The sequence below is a fragment of the Manacus candei genome, unplaced genomic scaffold, assembly GCF_025592945.1.
Source record: "Manacus candei isolate 608988 ecotype Guabito, Panama unplaced genomic scaffold, ASM2559294v1 h1tg000056l, whole genome shotgun sequence".
NCBI classification, from domain to species: Eukaryota; Metazoa; Chordata; class Aves; order Passeriformes; family Pipridae; genus Manacus; species Manacus candei.
The window spans coordinates 6,345,015-6,366,964 of record NW_026138104.1 but is presented as its reverse complement, the minus strand read 5'-3'; the positions used below and the strand labels follow the sequence as shown (position 1 = coordinate 6,366,964).

The following is a 21,950-nucleotide window of genomic DNA, read 5'->3' as shown; positions in this document are numbered from 1 at the left end:
CAAAAAACACACAGTGGTTACACTTCTGTAACATGTAAAAAGATTCGAAATAATTATTTCAAAATAATGTCAAAGGTAAACATAGAAAATGCAAAGTCAACCTTAAAATCGCTGCTGAATAGTAAAATATTAACTAAGTAATTGGTGAATCAACAGATTCAAACAGATGTGCTCCAGACTGAAGTAAAAGAGAAACTGCACTGAAACAAGTAGTAATGGTTCAGATAAATAAACCAGTTGACTTTTAAACTTTTAAACACATCAGCAAATACTTGGTCTATATTCATCCTACATGTATATGCATCTCCCATCGATGGCATGTGTGGATGAAATGGATATTTCATAAAAATACACGATCAAATGACTCTGACACTTTAATAATCTCCTCTACTTACGTGCTTGGACTGGAAAGGCATGTACTTGATGAGAGGGGCTGGGATTTGAAGTTATTGTTGGAAAGGGCACCGAGAGCTGTGCATTGAGAAGCTGAAGCCGTTCCTTCTTAGCGGTCAGATTCTTTATCTGTTCTTCCAACCGCCTATTTTCAACCTGAAGTTGGTGTAATGATTTAAGCATTCCTAAAACTAAGACAAAAATGCATATATTTCACAACAGATTCAATGAACGAATAACATCTTCACTTGGTTTTAGTTTCTGTATTACATTAAGACTAGCATTAAATCATATGTGGAAATACAAATAAAATTAAAAGTTTGACTTTTACTGGGAAGATTGAAGATCTATTTTGTGTAATTTAAAGTGCAGAAAAAAGTACATAGCGTGTGATAGTAATTTTGGAATACATCTACACTGTGGCTTACATACTGATAAAGCAGCATCATTAGGGCTAGCATTCATTTTAAGCAAACAGCAGTACATGATAACTTATCCCCAAATTAGACTATAAAATTCGTTGTATTTTAGTAGCACAGGTTAACTGCATAGTTGTGAAAAATCCAGTTCAGCTGCAGTATTAGGAATATTAAGCATTATAAAACAGAAAAGATTGACAAGTATGCATTCAACTAATAAATACAGGCAACCAGCAACATTTATATAAAAACAATCAAGTTTGTGAAAAGGGAGTTTTTCTGCATGGATGCCTTGTACAGTGAATCCTAAACGTATAGAAACAATGAAAAAAAAAAAGTGATCCAACGTGACCAAGTTCTCCGGGCCCACCTTGCTGGGAGCCGGGAGCAGCGATCTCGGAATCCCCCAGCAGGGAGCACTCTGTGAGCACCGCACTTACCCCCCGCCTTCTGCATAGCGAGGGCATCACCTTCTGTACTAACCTGATTTTTACCAAGCACAGTTTTCTCAAACTCCGATTTGGTTTCAGAACTTGGGATTTCCCAGCTAGTACTAGAGTGTGACTGTAAAGCCACAGGGAGAGAGCCTTTTTTTTTTTTTAAATTCTAAACTGTATTTGTTTAACATGACCTCTGGGCCTTCTACAGACATAAGTCTACTGGTATAGGCACATCTGGTCATTTCCCAAGGATTTAGCTTTTATCCCTCCTCTTCAAGAACATACAAAGGAACCCTCAGTGAGCTCAAATGAGATGCAATAAGACTTAGCTAAACCTGTCCTCCAGCTATCATGTTTAAAGGATTATCCCTGCATGAATTTCCTCACAATTAGCATTTTTGTCAGGATACCATTCATAAAAATACTAACTAGATATCGCTTTACATTACCAATGAGAAGAATAATATGTTCAATAAAACACAAAACCTAACCTGGAATCAAAAAAATTTTTAACATAGTCAATGATTGTCTTTGATACTGATATATTGTTGAATATGGAAACCCACGTGATCTCCTGATCACTTATGCTTTTAATGTATTCATTCTTGGACTATTCCACTCTATTAAATATAACTTGAAAAATCATATTTGCTTGCTTTGAGAACTTCACAAGAAAGGCAGAACATAATAAAGACAAGAAAGCTCCGTAGGATACCTTTCTTCACATTTGTAAATATTTTCTTTTTAAGCAGCAACAGAAGTAGGCAGTTTAGATGTAAAAATGAAATATAGAACAATAAAAAATCATTATGCCAATTTATATCACACAATATAAAGAAAAATGGGGAACTGTACTACAATATTTACACTAGTGGATCTAAGAGTTCAGAATTCTTTTCCAAACCCTGCAACTGCCCAGCTGGATCTGCAAGTTACTTGCTCTTGCTTGACACAATTTCTCCATCCATAAAAGCGTAGATAGCCACAGAGAAGTCGTTTGTCACCTACTGATGCCACGTGCTGCATTAAGAACTGTGTTAGAACTATACACCACAGTTATATTTCAATTCACAACAGCAAATAAATTTTGTTAAAATTCTTGGACAAGCACGGAATAGCAGCTCTGAGTAACAGTTAACAAAAGCCATAATAAACAGACTGTGAGTACTTACTGTCACTGGGGGTGCCTTGCTCTAATAAAAACTGTTGTCCTTCACTCCACTGCCTCTCCAGAAGCTGTTCTATGCTGGCTGCTACTGGGGGCAAATTCTCCCCACAACTGTTCCCTGATTGATCATAGCGAATCTGCAAGCTGCTCACAGGGGATCTGTTGAAAATATTGCAATTTATTGTTTAAAGAAAAGAATGAAAGGAAACGCGTTGGAAAAAGGTTGTTGAAACTTCTTTTTTTATATCAGCCCTTAGCACCTACGTATCTTATGTTTCCAAGACTAAGTTAATTCATCAGCCTCACTAAGAACTCCTAGTTCACACAATGGCAGTGCTTTAATAAAAAAAAGATGTATTATTACAGTGTGAGAATTTATACTGAGAAAGCACATAACCTCTTCTTGCATACAAACTAACAAAATACTAACTGACAAATAGCATTGAATTAAATTATACAACATGCACTTCTACAGCAGGAAACCATTATATATATGGATACACAGGGCACCTGTCTTTGGTAGGTGGGGGGAAAAACAATAACCACCGAACTTCAAACCTTTCCCAGAGAAAACTGGGGAAAATAAAACCCATTTATTAAAATCAGTACAAAGTAAGGCCATAAATAATTCCACTAACTAATTGTTCTAAAAACAATAATATAAACCCAGATTTTTGAGGGACTATGTGAAAACACTATTTCACAAGGGATGCAATGAAAGTTCTGTTATCCTCTGCCTGTCCTGTGCACACTTAATATACCTCATTTTCCATTCATAATCACATATAGTTCAAGGAATAATCCCCTTGCCACGTCCTTTCTCATTCAGGAGAAAACTAAATATTCAGCCATTGAGAAAGACGGGTATCTCTCCCAGGTCCTACGAGAAGACTTCTTTAGCATTGGATGGTAAAATTCAACTTGTGAGCAAAACCAGATGTTTGGTGTATTTCTGACTCAGGCTTCTGGTCTCATGTATGCATGGTCCCATTCCTCACACAGGATCAACACCAAAGCCCACTAAAAGCTGGTTGTTGGTTTTGTTGTCAGTTGTTTGGGGGGTTTTTTTGTCAACTCCAGTGAGCTCAGATTCTCATATATTACTTATTACCATGAGCAACTGGTGCCATGACGGGGTCACAGCCGTACTGTTTACCCGTAGTGGAGACTTACCAACAAGAGCACCACAGTCCCAGTACAGGATAACACAGAGAGCTCAGGAAATCGGTGTGTTAATTATGATTACCGTAATAAGCAGTGGTCACAGCACATTAGCTACCTAATGACTGTCAAGCATTTTGTAGGCACCGGAGCAAAGCGATTTTTACGAGAAAAGGTTATAAGTAGGTGACTTGAGAGCTCTGTAAGTATTTATAAATAATTCCTCTTTTCCATACAGAATGAAAGAAAAGCACTTGTTAAAACAAAAGCCCTGATGAATGAGTAACCAAGGTGGTGTTTTTTGACAAGAGATGACAACAGCATTTAACAGTTCAGCACGGACATGGCAAAACCAGCCTTAAGACTGGCTGTTTACAGGATATGCTGAAGCTGTAAGAAGGAAGGCTTATGCCTACACTTACACTCCACACAAACAATGCACTTTAAAAAAACTCGAAACAACAAAACCAAAACCAAATACAGAAAACCACCAATCAACTCCCCAAGCAACTTCTCTCTCTCTGTCTGCATGCTTCTGAAGGGTGCATAATGCTACTCTAACAGATTGCGCTGTTTGAATTATAAATCATCAACAAAATTCTTCCTGGGCTTTGTACTGTTTCCTATCAATTTCAAAAAGGTAGAAACAAAGCAATACATGACTGTATAACTTCTGCAATCCTTCACTGGAAGCCTGTACAGGAGAAGAATAAAAAAAAAATAAAATCTAGATTTCTATGTATTGCAACATTAGTCAATCCATCATCTTCCAAATGAACCCCTACCTCATCCTTTAGATATGATATGGTTCTTGCACACCAGAGTTGAATCCTTATTCCAAATAGCATTTGATCATAGTTTCCAACAGGATTATAAACGTGCTGCCTGCACTGATACGATGCTGTCACGGGAATTCTGTGTTTCGTACCATGCTTGCTTTCACAAATGTATTTTGTTTAAATTTGGGGTAGAGTTACTCATAATATTAGAGTATTAATTGGAAACAATAGTGCATTTAGATATAAGCACACATACAGATTTCAATGCAGCTATCACACAGCACATTTTTAAATCTAAGGTTAACTACAGGGTAAAAAAAAGTTCAAGTGCTACCTTGGGAAAAGCAGTAATTCCTTTGCAAAATGGAAACAGCTCACATATACCAGGTATATTTATATTTCTCATATATTTATGTATATTAAAAGTTAAAATACGACAGCTTAAACATCAAACGCTGTGGTTATATTGGGGTACAAAGATACAACAATGTGAATTGGAAATGACCATACAAGCTCATGAGTCACATATGTCTTCTCCAAAGAGCTGCAATCAACTGCATCATCAACAGCAAACGAATGTTTCTGCAAGTGTTTTTGTTTTAAGCAACTCACTGAAAATCACATGGTTCTTTAGGAGAAGTGTGTTATTTATGTATCTCATAAGCTTCAAAAGGAACAGTCAGAACTTGCAGCAAAATAATTTTAATAGATAAAGCAGGTAACATTCAGAGTTGCAAAGTTTCCAGATAGCAGATTTCTTAAGTTAGCTTTTTATTCATTATAAACCATATTTTAAGTAATCAGTTACTTATTTATTGAAGTGGGGAAGGTGGTCAGTTACCTACACATTTCGGAAACGTTGACATACATGTAATCTTTTTATCGCCCAAACCAGGGGTGAAATTTGCTGACTACTGAACTTAACTGAATGAGTTTCTAAAGTTTTTTAAATTTTTTCCATGCTAGGTAATTCAGACTTAAGTTTTTCCATCTTTGAATTCTGTAACAGCAGCAATTCCTCCCCCTTCCTCTGTCACCCAGCACTCCCCATCCCCTCCCATTTTTAGCTTGCTTTTGAACAATCCGACTGCCAAGCAAAATCTGTCTGCTCTTTGTGAAGTGCTTCAGCTTCCATACACTGCAGGAAGCTTTGCCATTGTGGACTGATGTGGCCTTCATATCATTCAGTTCTCCTTTACCATCCACATTGAAAACAGGTGGGATTTTACTGTGTAGCAAATACTGGACTGTATATACCGGGAACATACACTCTACAGAAGCCTCATATTTAACAAGTTTACCTACCCGAATATTTGACCAAAAGACAAACTGAACACAACTATGACCTATGCAAATTGTGCAAACACCAAGTCTTTGCATATGAACTAAGAAGGCATTAAAATTCATAATTACCAAAACATGTATGCATAAGAGGACTTCTTAATATAGAATCCAAAGTTCTTGAATTTCCTAACTGTTGAGCATTTCAGAGCATCTCTGAACCTCCTTGTCTGTATATATAAATGTATATGCTCAGGTATGTATATGCATTTATAATGAGAAAACAGTCTAAACGCATTTGTAAATTCTCTATTTATTATTTTAGAAGCAACATATATTGGAAAGCTTAAAAGCGAGTTCACGACAAGGTAATCCTAACACCTAAGTATGATAATTGATAATGTCACCCCAACCAGCAAGATGTCTCCTGATTAATTAAGAAACAGAATACAAGATCGACAACACCAGGCATGTACATTAAATTACCTAATTTGGAGATATTTGTTATAAATTACTGTAATAAACACATGCTGTAACAATAAAATTCATTATTGCAATGCTATTCCTGTGTAACTACCATTTTTTAGCTATCCTAAAATCCTTTTCAGGATAAAATTCCCATGATCAGTCCCTAAGTAAAAAAAAAAAATGCAGTAATACCACTACAAAATTTAATACATATGGGATTTAGTATGGAAAACAAAGCCCTTTAAAAACAAAGATTCACTTAAAATATACAGAAAATACTACTGAAGTATTTAAAACACAATACTGAAATTTTAACAGCAAGTATTTTAAAACAAAATAATGTGATACAGTTCCAGAAGATTTCTTATCTCAAACTTTTCTAGTAGATGTGAATTGCAGCAGAACAAAAAAAGTACTTCTTTTTTCTACAGAGAATTGCTGCATATTTTGAAGTTGTGAGGGAAAGGGATGAAAATATTTCTTTGAAATTTTTAACTATATTTAATGTCTCACACCATCTTATTTGTGTGATCATTGTTAAGTCTGTGAGATTTTGGAATTTTTGCAAGTATGACTAAAATATGATTGTAGTAACAATTCTGAGGAGATAAGTAACATACGTGGATTAAATGACAGATAAATCCTTCTAGAGCAAGTCTCCATTTCTTAAGTAAGGGAGTAAACTAACTTACCTAAAAACCTTCATTTGTAAACCTAACTTCAGTTGATATAAAAGTAAATTTCAGCACAATTTTAGCTCTCTGAGCATATTAGGGATTTTTTTAGAAGGATATATCTATATAAAAATAAAGATATTTATACATGCGTGTATACACATTTATATACACAGGCTTTTAAAACACTTTAGTACTACTAGCAAAAAGACAGTGAAGTTTCCAAATCTTAAAACATTTCCTCTGCCTGCACTCTCCAATGTAAATAACGCTTACCGTGGGGAGAGACTTCCTCTGGGTGATCCTCCTCTGCCAACAAGGCTTCGGCTATTATCTCCGAGATCTTGATCTGCAGTGTAAATATTTCACAGCTGATAAATCACCTTTTCTTAGATAAGAGTTTTAATATCTCATGGAGATATTTTAAAAATACCTTAAATCTCAACTTCTATCTGTAGTAACTGCTGAAGAGTGAATAAGTAACTAGTTTAAGATTGCTGAACTGTAGCATGTAAGGTGTTGTCCTTACACATTTCTGAGGCTGTACCAGGCCATGGATTATGTTCACTTCTTTCATTCCTTTCAGTTTTACAGCACAGAAGCGTGGTTTGCATTTGCAGTACCCTCCCCTCAGCCACTTTTAATTTGTACGGTGAAAGTAATGAATCACAGCTGTGGACAGCTAATCTGTATGCTTATCACAGCAAATCCTGATGCTCTGTATTTTTTTAACACTTTGCATCCCAAAACAACTCATAAAATATGTAACGTATTAAACTTACTGCTGCCATCTAACAAGCACACATTATTCTGCAAATTTACTGAAAACTTTATGAAAGCGTATAATTCACTAATTCCTATTTATAAGCAGAAGCATAGGAAAGCCCCTTGCTAAAAAGGTAGTAAAACAAACAAAAAAGGCCTCATTAAATATATGAAAACGTTTTGCTTGGAAGGACTCAAAAGGGTTATTTTCCCTATGGCCTCTCAATAAAATAACCCTATCTGCCCCCTTCAAGGTTGCCCTCCCCCTATTCTGAGTCAAGCGACCTCCGACCCCTCGGAGGGCAAAGACATGACTGATCCATTCTTGGTAAACTGCTAAACTCATTCCCTTCCCCCAAACAGGCATGACTACTACGACATGTCAACAAATCCTTACGGAGGGAATGAAACAAAGCAAAGCCAGCGGCTCATTAAAACCGCAGCGGAGAGCCTCCGGTACCAAATGCCAACCGGTAAATATTCACAAGATTATTAAATGCTGCACAAGTTCTCTAACGGGATCTCTTTCACACGAACTTGTATGTAATGCAATTTCATGAATTATGCAAATAAAGGTTTCAACTATTCACGACAAAACCCAGAGCTGTGTTACTCCGGTTGCAAAGAGCTGGGAACTGAGCGCATCAATCACAGGAGTCACAGGAGACACTGGTGCATTCCTGCCTGCTGATGGCTCTGCTTAAACATTTACATTTCACACACCGAGGGGAAAAAAAGGGGGAAGAAAACCTGCGCTGTTCCACAGAACAACTGAGAATTTACTTCCAGCACAGAACAACTTTGTATAGACATTTAATAACCAAATGCTGAGTAGAGCTCACAAATAAAATTTAACAGTCTTTTTAAAAATACTGAGGTCTGTGAAGCTGCACATTTGCACCGGCAGTGGAAGCTTACCTGCTTGGCTGTTTTCAGACTGAGCCATAAGTGCTGCCATGGCTGAATTTGGATTCAGCCTATTGCCGTACATGTGGGATGGAGGCAGACTGAGAGAAGATCCAGGTAGGGTGTTTGCCTGCAAGAAACCGATTAAAACTTGAATCCTTGTTTAAGAAGGGGGAGAAATGCTAGATGTATTTTAAAGAAGCCTTTCTACTGCACAATTATTGTCTTTGTAAGTTGAATGTTTTTTAAAACCAATGTATTTAAAAGAAAAAAATATTTTTCCTTTGTGAGTACAGAAACAGAATTGCAGTACTTTGAAAATATGTCAGTTTTAAAGTGTGTTGTACTTGTCGTTGGCAAGATCTGTCAATTAAAAAAAATCCTTCTAGTAAAAAAAGTACTGTGGCAAATATTAAAAATACCTAAATTGCATTTTAAAACGACCACAGTGTAGCAGGACGGGCAGATTTCCTTGCGATCCTGAAGTATGCGCTCAATGCTAGGACTTAGTAGCATGGCGACCATGTGGTTATCCTACTAATTATTTAATCTTATTAAACCATTTACAAAATAAGGGCAGGTAGACAACAGATGTCTCACAAATGCTTGGGTTCCTTACATCACAAGCCGGCTGTGGAGGTCAAAAGGTCCAACTTTCAGCTCTATAGTTTAACTACACGGAGCCATATTTCCTTTGCTCGACTCCATCATTAGTAAAACGTGCACACTATTTTGTTACTTCCTATTTTGATAGACTTGGAAGCCTGGTGTTTTTTTGTTTTGTTTTGTTTTTATTTTAAAGAACGCAAACAGCCATTACAAGTATGTTTTCTATACAATAGGGGGCTCGGGGAATCACAGCTTTGCCCTGACCCCATATAAGGAACTGTATTTTTGGCAGTTGGCCAGCTCTACTTATTGAAGAGCTCCCAAAGTTTGTGTTCATTCATGTTGCTAACCACAATTCTGAAGGTCTCTGCTGGGACTTGTGCCAAACAAGCGAAAATGAACCCTTGAACAGATGAAGCTAAGGAGGCTGGCCAAAATCTTGCATAATCCAACGCAATAAAAATACCTTCTTCTTTGGCTGCTGATGCTTTTTCCCTTTCGAAGAAAAGATTTGTGTCAAATGCTGAGTTGCAGAGACAGGCAAGCAAAGAAATAAAGGCACGGCTGCTTATTTAAAAGGCATTTTCCTACCTGATAAAAAAATTATTTCAGAACAAAGAAAAGACTGCAATGGGGGGGGGGGAGGTGGAACTGAAGATACACAAACCTGTCTGATCACTGGTTTTAAAATTAATCTGCTAAGAAAATGTAAACAACCTTTACACATGAAACTTTTTTTGAAAAACAAAAAAAGAAGGTGAACAGTAAGGAACTCAATTTCTGGGACATTCTGACATGCATAACTGCACACAAGAGACAGGGGAAACATACTGGTTACTACAGCAAAATATTACAGAGTATAAACTATGTATCTGGAAAGAATCACACACTACCATTAAGTTTTGGCTTTCGGCCAACATATTAAACTTGATGAATGGACTTTTATGAATTCACACAACTGTTTTCAATGATGCTTTATTTACTACATACTAGTGAGAAATTGTGCCTGATACTTACATTCTTCTACTGTCACAAAGTTAGAAAAAGCCACAAGTAATTGCTTACAATGATCAGGGTTTTTTTCACTTTTCAGTTTATAGGTATGTGCAAGATTGCTAGACATGGAACCAGAGCATCACTTCACATCTGGCTGTTATTTCTGGTTGTTTGGTTGGGTATCTTTAGCAGAATTAATCAGAATTATTTCTAAGTCTTAAAAACAATGCAGGCACTTCCACCTATATACAACAGCTTCCAAAACTATAGCATGTATTAGTAACTGTGACACTGACCGACAAAGGCAGCAATACTGCACAGCTCCTGCTATTTTCTTTAACGAATGCCCATATTGCAATTCCAACTCAACTATTACTGTTTACTACCAACCTTCAGCTGCTTTCCCCCAAAACAAAAAAAAAAACTTCAAAAACAATATAGTTTTTTGTCAAATCCTTTCACTGAAGAAACCTTATAGAATGCAATATTAAGAGATTCAACCAGTATTACCATTCAACCATATCTAAAAGGTCAGACTAGCAAAATAAAAGTCTACACATACTTAGTTTAAATAGACTGGTTGAGGTTATGAATGCTACTAATATAGTTTGTGCCTTTTTTTTTTTACTCCAAACACCAGGTCTTATTTCTGTTCAGTTTTAGAATATTTCTCTAAAAGATTTCTTTTAATTCCAGTAAGTGTACTGCTCACATTTTGCACAGAAGATGTACACCTACTCTCAGTCCATGTAATTCACTGCAAGGCTGCTTAAATGTGCAATAGCAACTATATATTAGTTTATGATGGCAGGGTAGCTATAATCAGCAAGGAGAATATGTGTTAATTTGACTGAAACATGCACAAATAGCTTTAAGAACTTTCTGAAAATATTTAAGTATCTTGAAGGGAGTTGCTAAAGTTTGTTGAGTAACCATCACATCACAAAACAAAAGACATCAAAGGAATTAAACAATGTTTGCTAAGTGGGTTGATAGATTAAAAGACTTAGTAGGATTTAAACAATATCCAAGAACTTGAGTTTTTTCACTAGTGGTGGTTTCACCCTAGACTTAACCCCTGTTTATACTTAATATTAAAGGTGTCCTACAACAAGTTGGAACTACCAAAGTTCTAGTGCCATCCTGTATCGTATGCAATTCTCAAAGGAAAAAGACAATAAAATTGTTCAAGTTAAGTTGGAGGCAAATTAAAAACTTTGAAAATACTTTTTTAAAACGGCTCCATAAAATGACAAGAATAATGATTTGCGAAGCTTTCTTCTGTATGTGACAACTCCATCTGACAGGGAAGTAGAGGAGGTGGAGGAGTGCTACATTATTTAAAGGTGAAATAGGAGCTTCATGTTTCACTCACAGTCGAAACAAGCTGTAGCAAGCATTTATTAAAAATGCGCAATCATCCTGTCAATACATATTAAGGTCACAGGACTGAAACATGTTCTAAAATGCAAAACTTTTAAAGCTGCATTATTCTTGATTTCAACTGATACCATTTAAACACTCAACACAATACATGACAAAAACGTAGGAAGTAATGAAAAAATGAGACTGCTAAGTATTTATTTTGAAAAGGCAGCAAATTTTCCTAAAAATATTTTAGCAGAAGGATTTAAGCCCATCTAGAGGTATGTAATACACTGCTTTCCTTTATGGCATGTTCAATAAATCAGTAAAGCCATAAGCAGCAGAGCAGCACAGAAGGACGATGCATTGTAATTCACAGAATGTGCACATGCAATAAGAATAAATGATTGATATTTGATTGATGCTTAAAAACACTTCCTCCACAGCAAGAGAGAAAGTGCAAGTATATTCTTCTAATTAAAGAACAAGACTTGCAAGTTAACTAAATATATAATCCAAAACATTTAAAATAGTTTTTTATTTGTTTGCATGACTCTAAAATTGTATTTTACTCTAACAGTATGACTACAAAGTTTCCCAAGTAACTAAATATTTACTTAAAATTTCCAGGGAAGGCAGTCTCTTCATTTCAAAAGTTTCATGTTCTTTAAGCAGAAAAAAAACTAAGGGGAGAAAAATTAGGCAACTAGCTGTATGCAACTAGACTAGGTCTCAAAACTTTGAGACCCTTTGAACATGCCTTTTCCCCTGTTCAAGTTTTATGCTATGAAATATTTTCTGATAACAGGCCTCGTTTCTGTCTCAGCTCCACACCAGTAAGGTTTTAATACTCAGCGTGTGATGAGAGATGAAACCAAGTGTGAACAACTTTTGGGTCCCATGAGTAGGCTGACTGTTGAAGCTGTCAGGTTCAATTGCATCATTCCACATTATTCAATGCCCCAAACTGCTCCCTAATTGTTAGGGGCTTAACATATTCAAAACCATTGTTTAGGCTAATGCTGAAATGCCTACAGTTGAGTTTCCATAAAGAAAGGGGAGGGATTTAATTGTAGTTAAACCATTACTGAACTCTCCTCCTTTCATGATAGGACAACAAGGATGGCCGGAACAACCAATTCCAAGACAGCTTCTTAATCAGTTTATACCCAATCAACATCCCTTTTCCCCTCTGCTTTAAAAATAGTCACTGCGATATTGTAGCTTTGTGTTACATCTCATGATGCTTTACAATTAGTGACAGATCACCTAATTACCTATTTCCGCCAATATCTATTTGTCAGAAATAATTTCAAAGGTTAATTTTATTTCTTGTTTAAAATAAAAACATATCATTGTTCCTGTGGTTGGGGTCATACCATTAACCAATCAGACGAGGTTCTTCATCACAGCACGATGCTGGATATAGAGCACAAAACTCTCCCTTGTTCTTATTAACACAAAGTTAAGAAATAAAGAGCATTAGATACCACAAACAACTAGTTATGGTAAAGTAGTTTAAAAGATTTTGATGTAGATGAAGTTAAAAGCTACATTTTCTGCAAGCTTTTCTGCTACACTTCTGAGAAGATGTTACTAATGCTCCCTGTGCAGTTGTCGAGCTTCATGAAACATGAAAGGAAATTCAAGCACTAGACCAAGTATTAACATCAGCTTACTTCATCTAGAAGTCATCTTAAGCTCATGTATTTTCGTCTTATGACAAGCAACATTTATCTGAACAATGTATTAATTAATTAAAACCTGCATTGCAATTAAATGAGCTTAGATATGAACACATTAATGCTAGGCACATAATTATAATAAAAAATTGATAATATGCATATATATAAATTAATTGCTTTTCTTGAGAAGTGAAGAGAGCTGCCTGTCAACCAACCGACAGCAGCAAAAGTAGCCTGGTCTTATGCTTCCTGGCTTAACTTGGACAAGTGAAGAAATATTATTTTTATCCCTGGAATTTTTAAGGCCTTTGCTTGCGTATTGAAGGCAATGGGAAGAATATGCTATTGCTTCCTTTCCTTCTTTCAGTACCTTTAACTTCATTTAGGAGATGTGAGGGAACCACTGATACACATCATCACTTGCCTTCTCTGAACTGTGGGTCAGCTGTTCATCTGGGGTGGCAATGCACACCCACAGGGGGTGGTCAGACCACAGGGAATGCAACACAACAAAGCAGCTAGGGAGCCCAAGAGGAAGGTCTGCCACAACAACAACTTCTCATGGATCACTTGCTGCAACACAACTCTTGAAAATTTTCACCACAAATATGAATTTGCTTAGAAATCTTATCTAGACCTTATTTCTAATGAAAAAAACAATTCCAAATTCCTGTTTATTTTCCTATATGCCAAGAAATACAGATGGAATGGAGGACAACTCGGAAGATCCTTAATCAAGCACTGTTTCCACATTTCTTCTGGAAATTATCATCTTTTCAAAACAACTAGCACAACACAATATTAATCTGCAGCATGATATTTATATTTAAAATATTTACATATATTAACTAAACTCATAGTTTCATTTACATCTTATTAATACACATTTTGGCTGTCATAAATTATAAGTTGAACATAATTAATTAATTTTCAAGCAAACTATACTGACCAACTGATTAAAACAGACTACAGGAACTACAGATGACTGAAAGCAAAGAGCAAATTTTTACAGCTAACCTCATCTCACCTGCTATCACACATCATCAATGTGAATCAACCCCCAACAGCCACTGCAGTGTTTTACTCATTCATTCTACGAAAGCAATACTGAGATTAAAAAGATAACCCTCCCATACTGTCATCCTTACCATCCAAGCACTCTGAAGCCCTTAAAAAAGTCCGAGGTTTTTCTTAAACAGATAATCAAGGTCCAATTACACAATAAATGTTTTCACTACCTGGCTGAAATAAAAGAATTAACTCTTTATAAGTTTAATTAGGAGGCTGGAAAAGTTAAAATTAAGTCAGAAAAAGAGTTTATGAAGTCCTGTATGGATACAATATTCACATCAATAGTACTTTTTCTGTTACTAACAAAAATACAACTTTGAGCTTCCAGCTGTAATGAAGACTCTCACTTACGAACAAGCAAATAATCAAATACCGTCTTTGAGAATCAATTGTTTTGATTAAACGTACAAATAAATCTTTCAATTAAATGAAACCACCTAACCTTCAAACAGCAGCACTCAAATATTTTCCAAGAAAGGTATGAATGAATGCAACCAGGAAACACAGTGGGATTTGAAAGGCAAAATGAAAAATTAATGGCACACCTACAGAAACTAATTTATACCTCTGCCCAGTGTACAACAAGGGCACATCAAGTCATTAAAAACTACATGGATAGAAGGCCTATCTTCCAGTAATGTGAAAACACTATCACCTCAACTGTACTACTGGTTTATTCCTCTCCTCCATGTTAACTAACCTGGATATTATATAATATTTTAACAGTTAAAATCTCTTTAGTTATATACCAGACATAAAAAAGAGACTTGTACAAAAACTAACCAGAATGCTACTTCATTAAGAGGTCTTTTTTGGTTGGTTGGTTTTGTTGTCTAGGCTTTTTTGTTTGTTTGTTTTGTAGTAGGCTTAGGTTGTTTTTTTTTAAAGGAGGCTTTACAGAAGTAAGACCCTGGGATTCCTCCAGCTCCCCCACAGACCTAACTGAAAACAGAACTATCATTTCAACACAAATCCCTTTTACCTCAAGTTTGTTCCTCCATCCTTTCCATCCACCTCTCTCTTTATAGCACTTAACCTGTATGTGCTCTACATAGACAATGGAAGCACTGTCTTGCCCAAGAATCTGTTTTTCTTAAGAACCTTAACCTATCTATGAGGAATCTCAATTTCACTCTCATATTGACTAGCAGAGAAAATGGCTTTATTAGGGGAAAAAACTCAGTAATCTCTTTTCTTCATATTAGTATCCCAAAGAAAGTCAGACACTTGTAATATGGCAAATAATGGATCTGAGAGAAAAGTAACTACTTGAAAAATTATATTTCAGAAAGAGTAATAATAAAGATCAGCTACTTTTGTTCACAAACATTGACATTTTAAGTAACTAAATAAACCTCAACAGTCTTTGCTATTTAAGTGATGAAACATCTACAGTAGCAGAATTGCTGCTGTGTAAAAATGCTTGCAAGATTCTCAACATTTATAGAAGGCCTATAAGGACACTGACTCAGCAACCAACTTTGCAGCTTGTAACAAAGCACACACCGCGTAAACTTGAAATCTTTTCCAAGTCAGACCTACACGTTCAGTTCCATCCAAGGAGTTTTATTATTTCCATTGCATACAAACTAGAAAATTTCACATTTTTCACATTCAACACCATTACTATTGTCTCAGGCAACTAAATTGAAGTAGTGCTACACTCAGTTCAACGAAGAGGTCAATGTGCCTCAGTTGCCTGGAGACTGATGGTTGCTACAGCAGCACCAGATAAGCCAAGCTAAATAAGCTTCAGCTTGAAGGCAGAAAACATTTATTGCTAGACTGAAACATTGATGCAGTTGTCTCAGCATGCAGCCTGTGCAAAATCATGCAACTGCCTTTCAGACTACTTCTATATTGCATAAGTCTACCCGAAGACAATCTTACTGAAGCAAGAGGAAAACACAAAAAGTAAAGATTTTCATTGGGCTAAATACTAGATTACTTGCAACTATGATTCCTTTGTTCTTCTACTTGAGTCACATGTTAGAAGGAATTTTCCCTCTGGCTGTAAATTCTTGCTCCTTACCACTCTCATCTACCCCCACCCCAAAAATCCTCAGTTAGATTGCATGAGAAGAAAATTAGATTTTTACCCGTTTTCCTAGAAGTAACAAGGAATTAAAACCTCTTTTAAGTGAGAAACAAGAAAAGTCAAAGCAAAAACCTTTACTAGCACAGTTCTTTTACATTTTTAATTTTGCAAGACTCAAATTTAAGTGGCTGTGACACAAATATTTTGGAAGAAAAGTCACTGTTTAGCACTGACACCCTAAACCACAATATTAAACCTCTCTGTCTACAACATACTGTGGGGATGCATTTAGCACACTTTCTAAATCTCCAGAGTTGGCAATTTCCTGTGGCAGTGAGTCCCGAAGATGAGCAACATATTCTATTAAGAATGATTTCTTTTTGTTCTGGTTGTGCTGACTTTTCCTTTTATATCTTTTTTTAAGTTATGAGATAAGGAGAACTGAGAAATTTCAGCATCCAAACAGTCTGTGGTCCATGTTGATATTTTACCTTTGACCCGGTGAGCAGGAACCTCTTTCAAGAGACATTACCATCAAGGTGTTTTGATAGTAACATAAAATATGTTAACTGGTTTTCATGTATCCACCATTTCTATTGATTAGAGAATTCTAGTACCACAGTAAAGGCACAATTTCCTTTTTCTGTAAGGATGCTGCTTAAGCCATGCAACATCACTCCATACCTGGCAACATACCTCCAGATGTTTTATTATTCTCTTTTTAATTTTCACTCATATTAAAGCTCCTACAAATCATCTTTAAAAAGAAAAATGCAGAAAATACACCCAACTGACCTCAAATTGGTAAAATTGGGTACTGTTTTGCATTTTAAAAAAACAACAAAGGAAACAAAAAAACCTCACACCACCACCACATACAGTATGACAATGTAGAAACTGAACTTAAAAAATGAACTAATAGAACTTGCTTATTTTGGGGAAACTTAGCAATATATTAACATATTGCCATAATCACTGTCTATGCTTTACCTTAATGACTAATTACTAAGGGGTGAGAGGTGTCACCACAAGGCACTCAGTTGTTACTAGCTTTGCAGATATGCAGTAGAAATCTATCCTATCTGCACTCTGGACTACCTAAGAGCTCTTATGGCATTCAATATCTCAGTGATTTCTATATTAAGAAACAGACTTCAGAAAGTGGCTTGAAAAAAACGTAAAATGAGAGTCAAGTTCTTCCTAAGTTCTGGAAATCATCTCTGATTACTTGTCTAATGCAATTTAATATAAATAGGATAAGTTCCTTTGCATTGCAAACTCTACACTAACTTTTAACTTCCACATTGTTGTGATGTGCACCTTCAGGAGTGAAGCAGGAAACTCACTTAAGCAGCCAACCATCCAATGCAGGTTACTACAGTCTGAGATTGTCACATCTGTCACATCCCAAAGTCCTGCAACTGGGGGCAACTTGTCTTGTTTCGTGTACTCATTCTATTCCCCAAAGAAAAGTTCATTAAACATTAACAGCTGTTAGACCCACCATTTTCTAGAGTATCCACAGGGAGGATGGCCCAGAAACTTCCCTTGCTGCCTTGTTTCCCGGCCTGCCCAGCTCTAGCAAAATTCAGATGCTTATTAACCTGAAACTTTCCTTCCTTCCTCATGTTTACATTGAGCTGAATATTAAAAAATAAAACAAAACAGAACAACAATAACAACAAAACCCACCACAAACACCAAACCAGCAGGAAATAGAGCATGTTTCTCTGAGCAAGACTGGGAAACAGTCTTGCAAGAGTACCTTCCTTGGCCATACTGAATTTGAGAATGTGAGATCCATAATTTGAGGCTACAACTGTAAACCTGGAAGAACTATCAATCAGGAAGATGCATTTTACTGTCCTATGAAAATGCCCAAATCTCTCTCCTGAAGACTTGCAAAAACTCCATTCAACTTTAATTTTCAGCAAAGAAACAAAGGGTATTTGTTTAAGATGTACTCTCAAATTCCTTCATAATTCCACTCCTGTTGTGGAAGGTATAAATAAGAATAGTCCCCAAACTGCTCCTATCTTCTCTGTTGATAGGGACAAGAACTAAATATAGAGTTCCTATTTCCTGTATTTTCATTTATTTTCCCATGAGTGCTAGAATATAAAATAAAAAGGACAAGAAAGTCCCTTGATAGCATGCAAAATGATGAGCAGACTTAAACTATGACAAGAAAAAAAATCCACTAGAACAGGAAGCCAAAAATAGTGTAGACTGGTGATGTGGAGAAAGAGCAGGGGACTACAGAGATCCAAAATTAGGGACTAGATTAAATTCAGAAAGTGAGAAAATATAAACTTCAGGACAGATACATCTGAAACATCATGTGCCCTACATTCACAACCTGAAAAAATGTCAGGATTCCTGAGCTTTCACATTCCTCTGTTGCTAACAAATAACTCCAAATCTACTGGAAAAAAGTAAGCCTTATCTCCCTCTAAAAGCTGGATCAGACAAAGGATAACCACTATATGAATGCTAAAGAAAGCCCTGCTGTTTTTCTACTGCTCCTAAGGGGAGTAAAGCCAAATGAACTTCAGAGGGGACAATGGAAGTGATAAAAAGAAACTTATTTCACTCAGCATTGCAACTGAGCAGCAGCACCTACCTTCCCAATTATCACGTCTCTACCCTGGAGGCAGTACTTCATTACACTATGCAGAAGTGGACCTATCATGTCATCACAAATAAATCCTGGATGTAAAAGAATAACAAACAGCAACTATTTATTCAGTTTCCCTATCTCTGTGCAAGCTACAAGGACTGCTGTTACAGACACTTCTTGGCTTTTTCCTTCTTCATTATCTGCCTCTGTGGCGAAGGAAGTACAAGGCATAAAGTAAGGGTTGGGAATTTAGGCAGAAAATAAAACAGAAGCTGCAGAGGAAAAAAAAGAAGAAATAATAATCCAGTAGCAGCAGCAGGAAAAAAAAGTAAGAAAGAGAAAATCTTTTGGATTGTATCTATAGAAGAGGTTAGTGGCCGGTGTATGCAATATTGCTTGAAAATGCCTCACAGATGTGCTTATTACAGTCACTAAGAGCAGAGATACCATCACGCAGCAGAATGAAAAAATTCATCTGCAAAGTCAAAATTTTATATTGAATTGTCAAAAGAATAAATCCTGAAAAATTCTGAATAAACTGAGATTACTATAATGTAAAGATCCTACTTTACTGAATCATATGACAGCAAACCCAAAAACTTGATGAGCTACAAATTTTTAAAGCAAAAGGCTGTATATTTAAGCAAACTACTATGTGCCATTTCTACTCCCACTAAAAATACTACTGAAATGAGATGACAAAACACTTAAATGCATTTTTTCTTAAAAGCAATACAGTCTGAGACACTAAACGGCTTTAATAATCAATGACTGAAGAAAACCCAGTCAAAACCTTTACTTCCAATCCTGCAGTTTGATCCTGCCTTCAGAACATGGAGATCCCAGAAACAATCGACCATAAAGCACCAATAGGGTAATTTCACTCATTTAAGTCATCAAAAAGAACAGAAAGCTCAACCCATTTCAGTCTCAATCCCAACCAAAGTAGCAAACATTCAGTTATATAATACTAAATCTACTAAGCAAAAATTTGGGGGAAAAATAATTTTTCAATCTAACAATCATTTGCTGACAAATAAAACAAATCTTGCTGTGCAATGCCAGAAGATACTGAGGCTCCCAGGTCACTGCTTTTTCTATGAACATATGTTAATCACTAAGAATAACTTATCACAAAGAGTAATACAGCAAACTGTTACAGAACAGCATAACAGGCTGACAGACATTTTTGCTATAATTATGAAACACAACGAAATCTTTGAGATAAAAACTGAGCATAGGACCTTAGAGTGGTGCAACTTTGTGAGCTGGCTTAAAAGGAAAAAATTCAGACTATATTCAAAATCCAAATGCAAGAAAGTGATGGTTTTTTTAACAGAGGACACATATAAAGTTTACATGACCATGTAGAAGTTAAACATACACTTCAGAGAGGAAAGACAGACGTTTGGGATACAGTAGTTTGCTGTTACATACAAACAAGGCAGTACCCACAAACATGTCAAGAGGATCAATTCACGGAAAACCAGAAGCAAATATTTGTGTGGACTGGACTGTTCCCCTTTTCTCCTGTATCCCTTTTTTCCTACATTCTTGCAATTATTAAATGCATTGTTATGCTAATAAAGCCTCACTTGAATTAAGCAGTGTAATCTATGTGAGACTATGCCCAAGACATATAAAAAAGAACAGGATGCAAAAAATCTGCATTTCCAGCAAGTGGCATTTTTACTAGTCCAATGATTCCCACCTGGTGAACAACACCAGCACTTAAATTCAGTTATGGCACAGCACGAAACACAAGTTAATAATGTCTTCTGGATTTATTAGATTGGAATAAAAATTATGAGTGGTATGAGAGAAAAGAAAATGAGACAGAAAAGGGGATTGTAACAAGGCCCATACTATATTTTTGTCTTAAACAAAAACTACAGTATGGGAACTATCATACTGGTCAATAAAATGAAAAAATCAAAATCCAGGATTTTCAAGTTGTGAGATTTTTTAAGCTTTAAAATCAGTGTTGTTTAGTTGCTGAAGGAAAAAGCAGCACTTCGAAGTTCTGATTGCTGAAGTTTTATATGGGCATATAAAGTTATTAAAAATAAGTTTTTTCGTTATTTTGAGTAGTATTAAATTTAATAGTATCATTATTTTGTGTTATTATTACTTAATTTAGGGCAGTTGCTTGCAAGTTTTTTTAATACTATGAACAAAATTTTCTGTACTAGGGGCCTATCATACCATCCTAATCAAAATATATCAGCTAATTCTGATACTAATTCTGTGGAAACATATTTTTTCCCAAGACCTTCTCTTTAGAATTTCTTAAAACCCTGTCTTTTAAAAAAAAAGGAAAAAAAAATCCATCAAAAATTGGCAAATTTATGATGTCTCCAAAATTGTAATTACAAACATCCAACAGAGATCTAGGAAAACAGCTGAAATCTTACAGGATACATCTTAACAGCAGATCCTAGAGGCTATTCCAATTGCACATCTGCCACCCTGACCAGATAATTGAGCAGCCAAGGTTTGGTTATACTTGCTCTCTTAAGTAATAGTAGTTTAAGTAAAATCTAATTTTTTAACTACTACTTTTTACCTGCTATAGAGGTAGCTTAGCTTAAAACCTAAGGTGACAGTTTTCAGAACACTACACAAAAAATATATTGGCACACTCTTATTTGAATACTTCCATGGTCAAGAGGTGGGTAAACACTGGGACTACATCCACAAGAGCCCACTAAGTAGACACTGCACTCTGATGAAACTTTGCAGAACTAAGTAGGTAAACCCTAACCCTTCACATGTAATCAGTCATTTATGCTAAAACGGGGGGGGGGGGGGGGGGGGGGGTGGAGAACAAAAAAAAAAAGGTTTGCTTCAATTGGAGAACAACTGCATGGTAAACTAGGCTCTCTCGACTGAATCTCTTCAAACTAGTAAGGACCTTATACTGAAAAAAGACTCACTGAAGCAGTGGAGGAGTTCGTTAATTCTCTGTTCAAAGCCAGGACCTCACCTTTAAGGTTGTCAACCAAAGATTCTCACCATTTGAATCTCTCTGTATAGTTCAGAACCAAAAGGCTCTTTAAATGATAGTACCTGTGACCAAGATTCTGAGAAGCAAATCTGCAACCACTTGAAA

At 36.0% G+C, this 21,950-nt stretch overlaps 1 protein-coding gene across 8 annotated transcripts in view; it reads right to left on the bottom strand.

Annotated features, from left to right (window-relative positions):
• MLLT10 (MLLT10 histone lysine methyltransferase DOT1L cofactor) overlaps positions 1-21,950 on the bottom strand; it is a 123,185-nt gene that overhangs the window by 10,304 nt on the left and 90,931 nt on the right. For all 8 annotated transcript variants that reach the window (XM_051802317.1, XM_051802311.1, XM_051802316.1 and 5 more), the window contains 4 exons: positions 8,467-8,584; positions 7,060-7,132; positions 2,425-2,579; positions 396-584 (listed from right to left, as the gene is read on the bottom strand). In XM_051802317.1, coding sequence (XP_051658277.1) covers positions 396-584; positions 2,425-2,579; positions 7,060-7,132; positions 8,467-8,584 — 535 coding nt within the window. The remainder of the gene's footprint in view (positions 1-395; positions 585-2,424; positions 2,580-7,059; positions 7,133-8,466; positions 8,585-21,950) is intronic.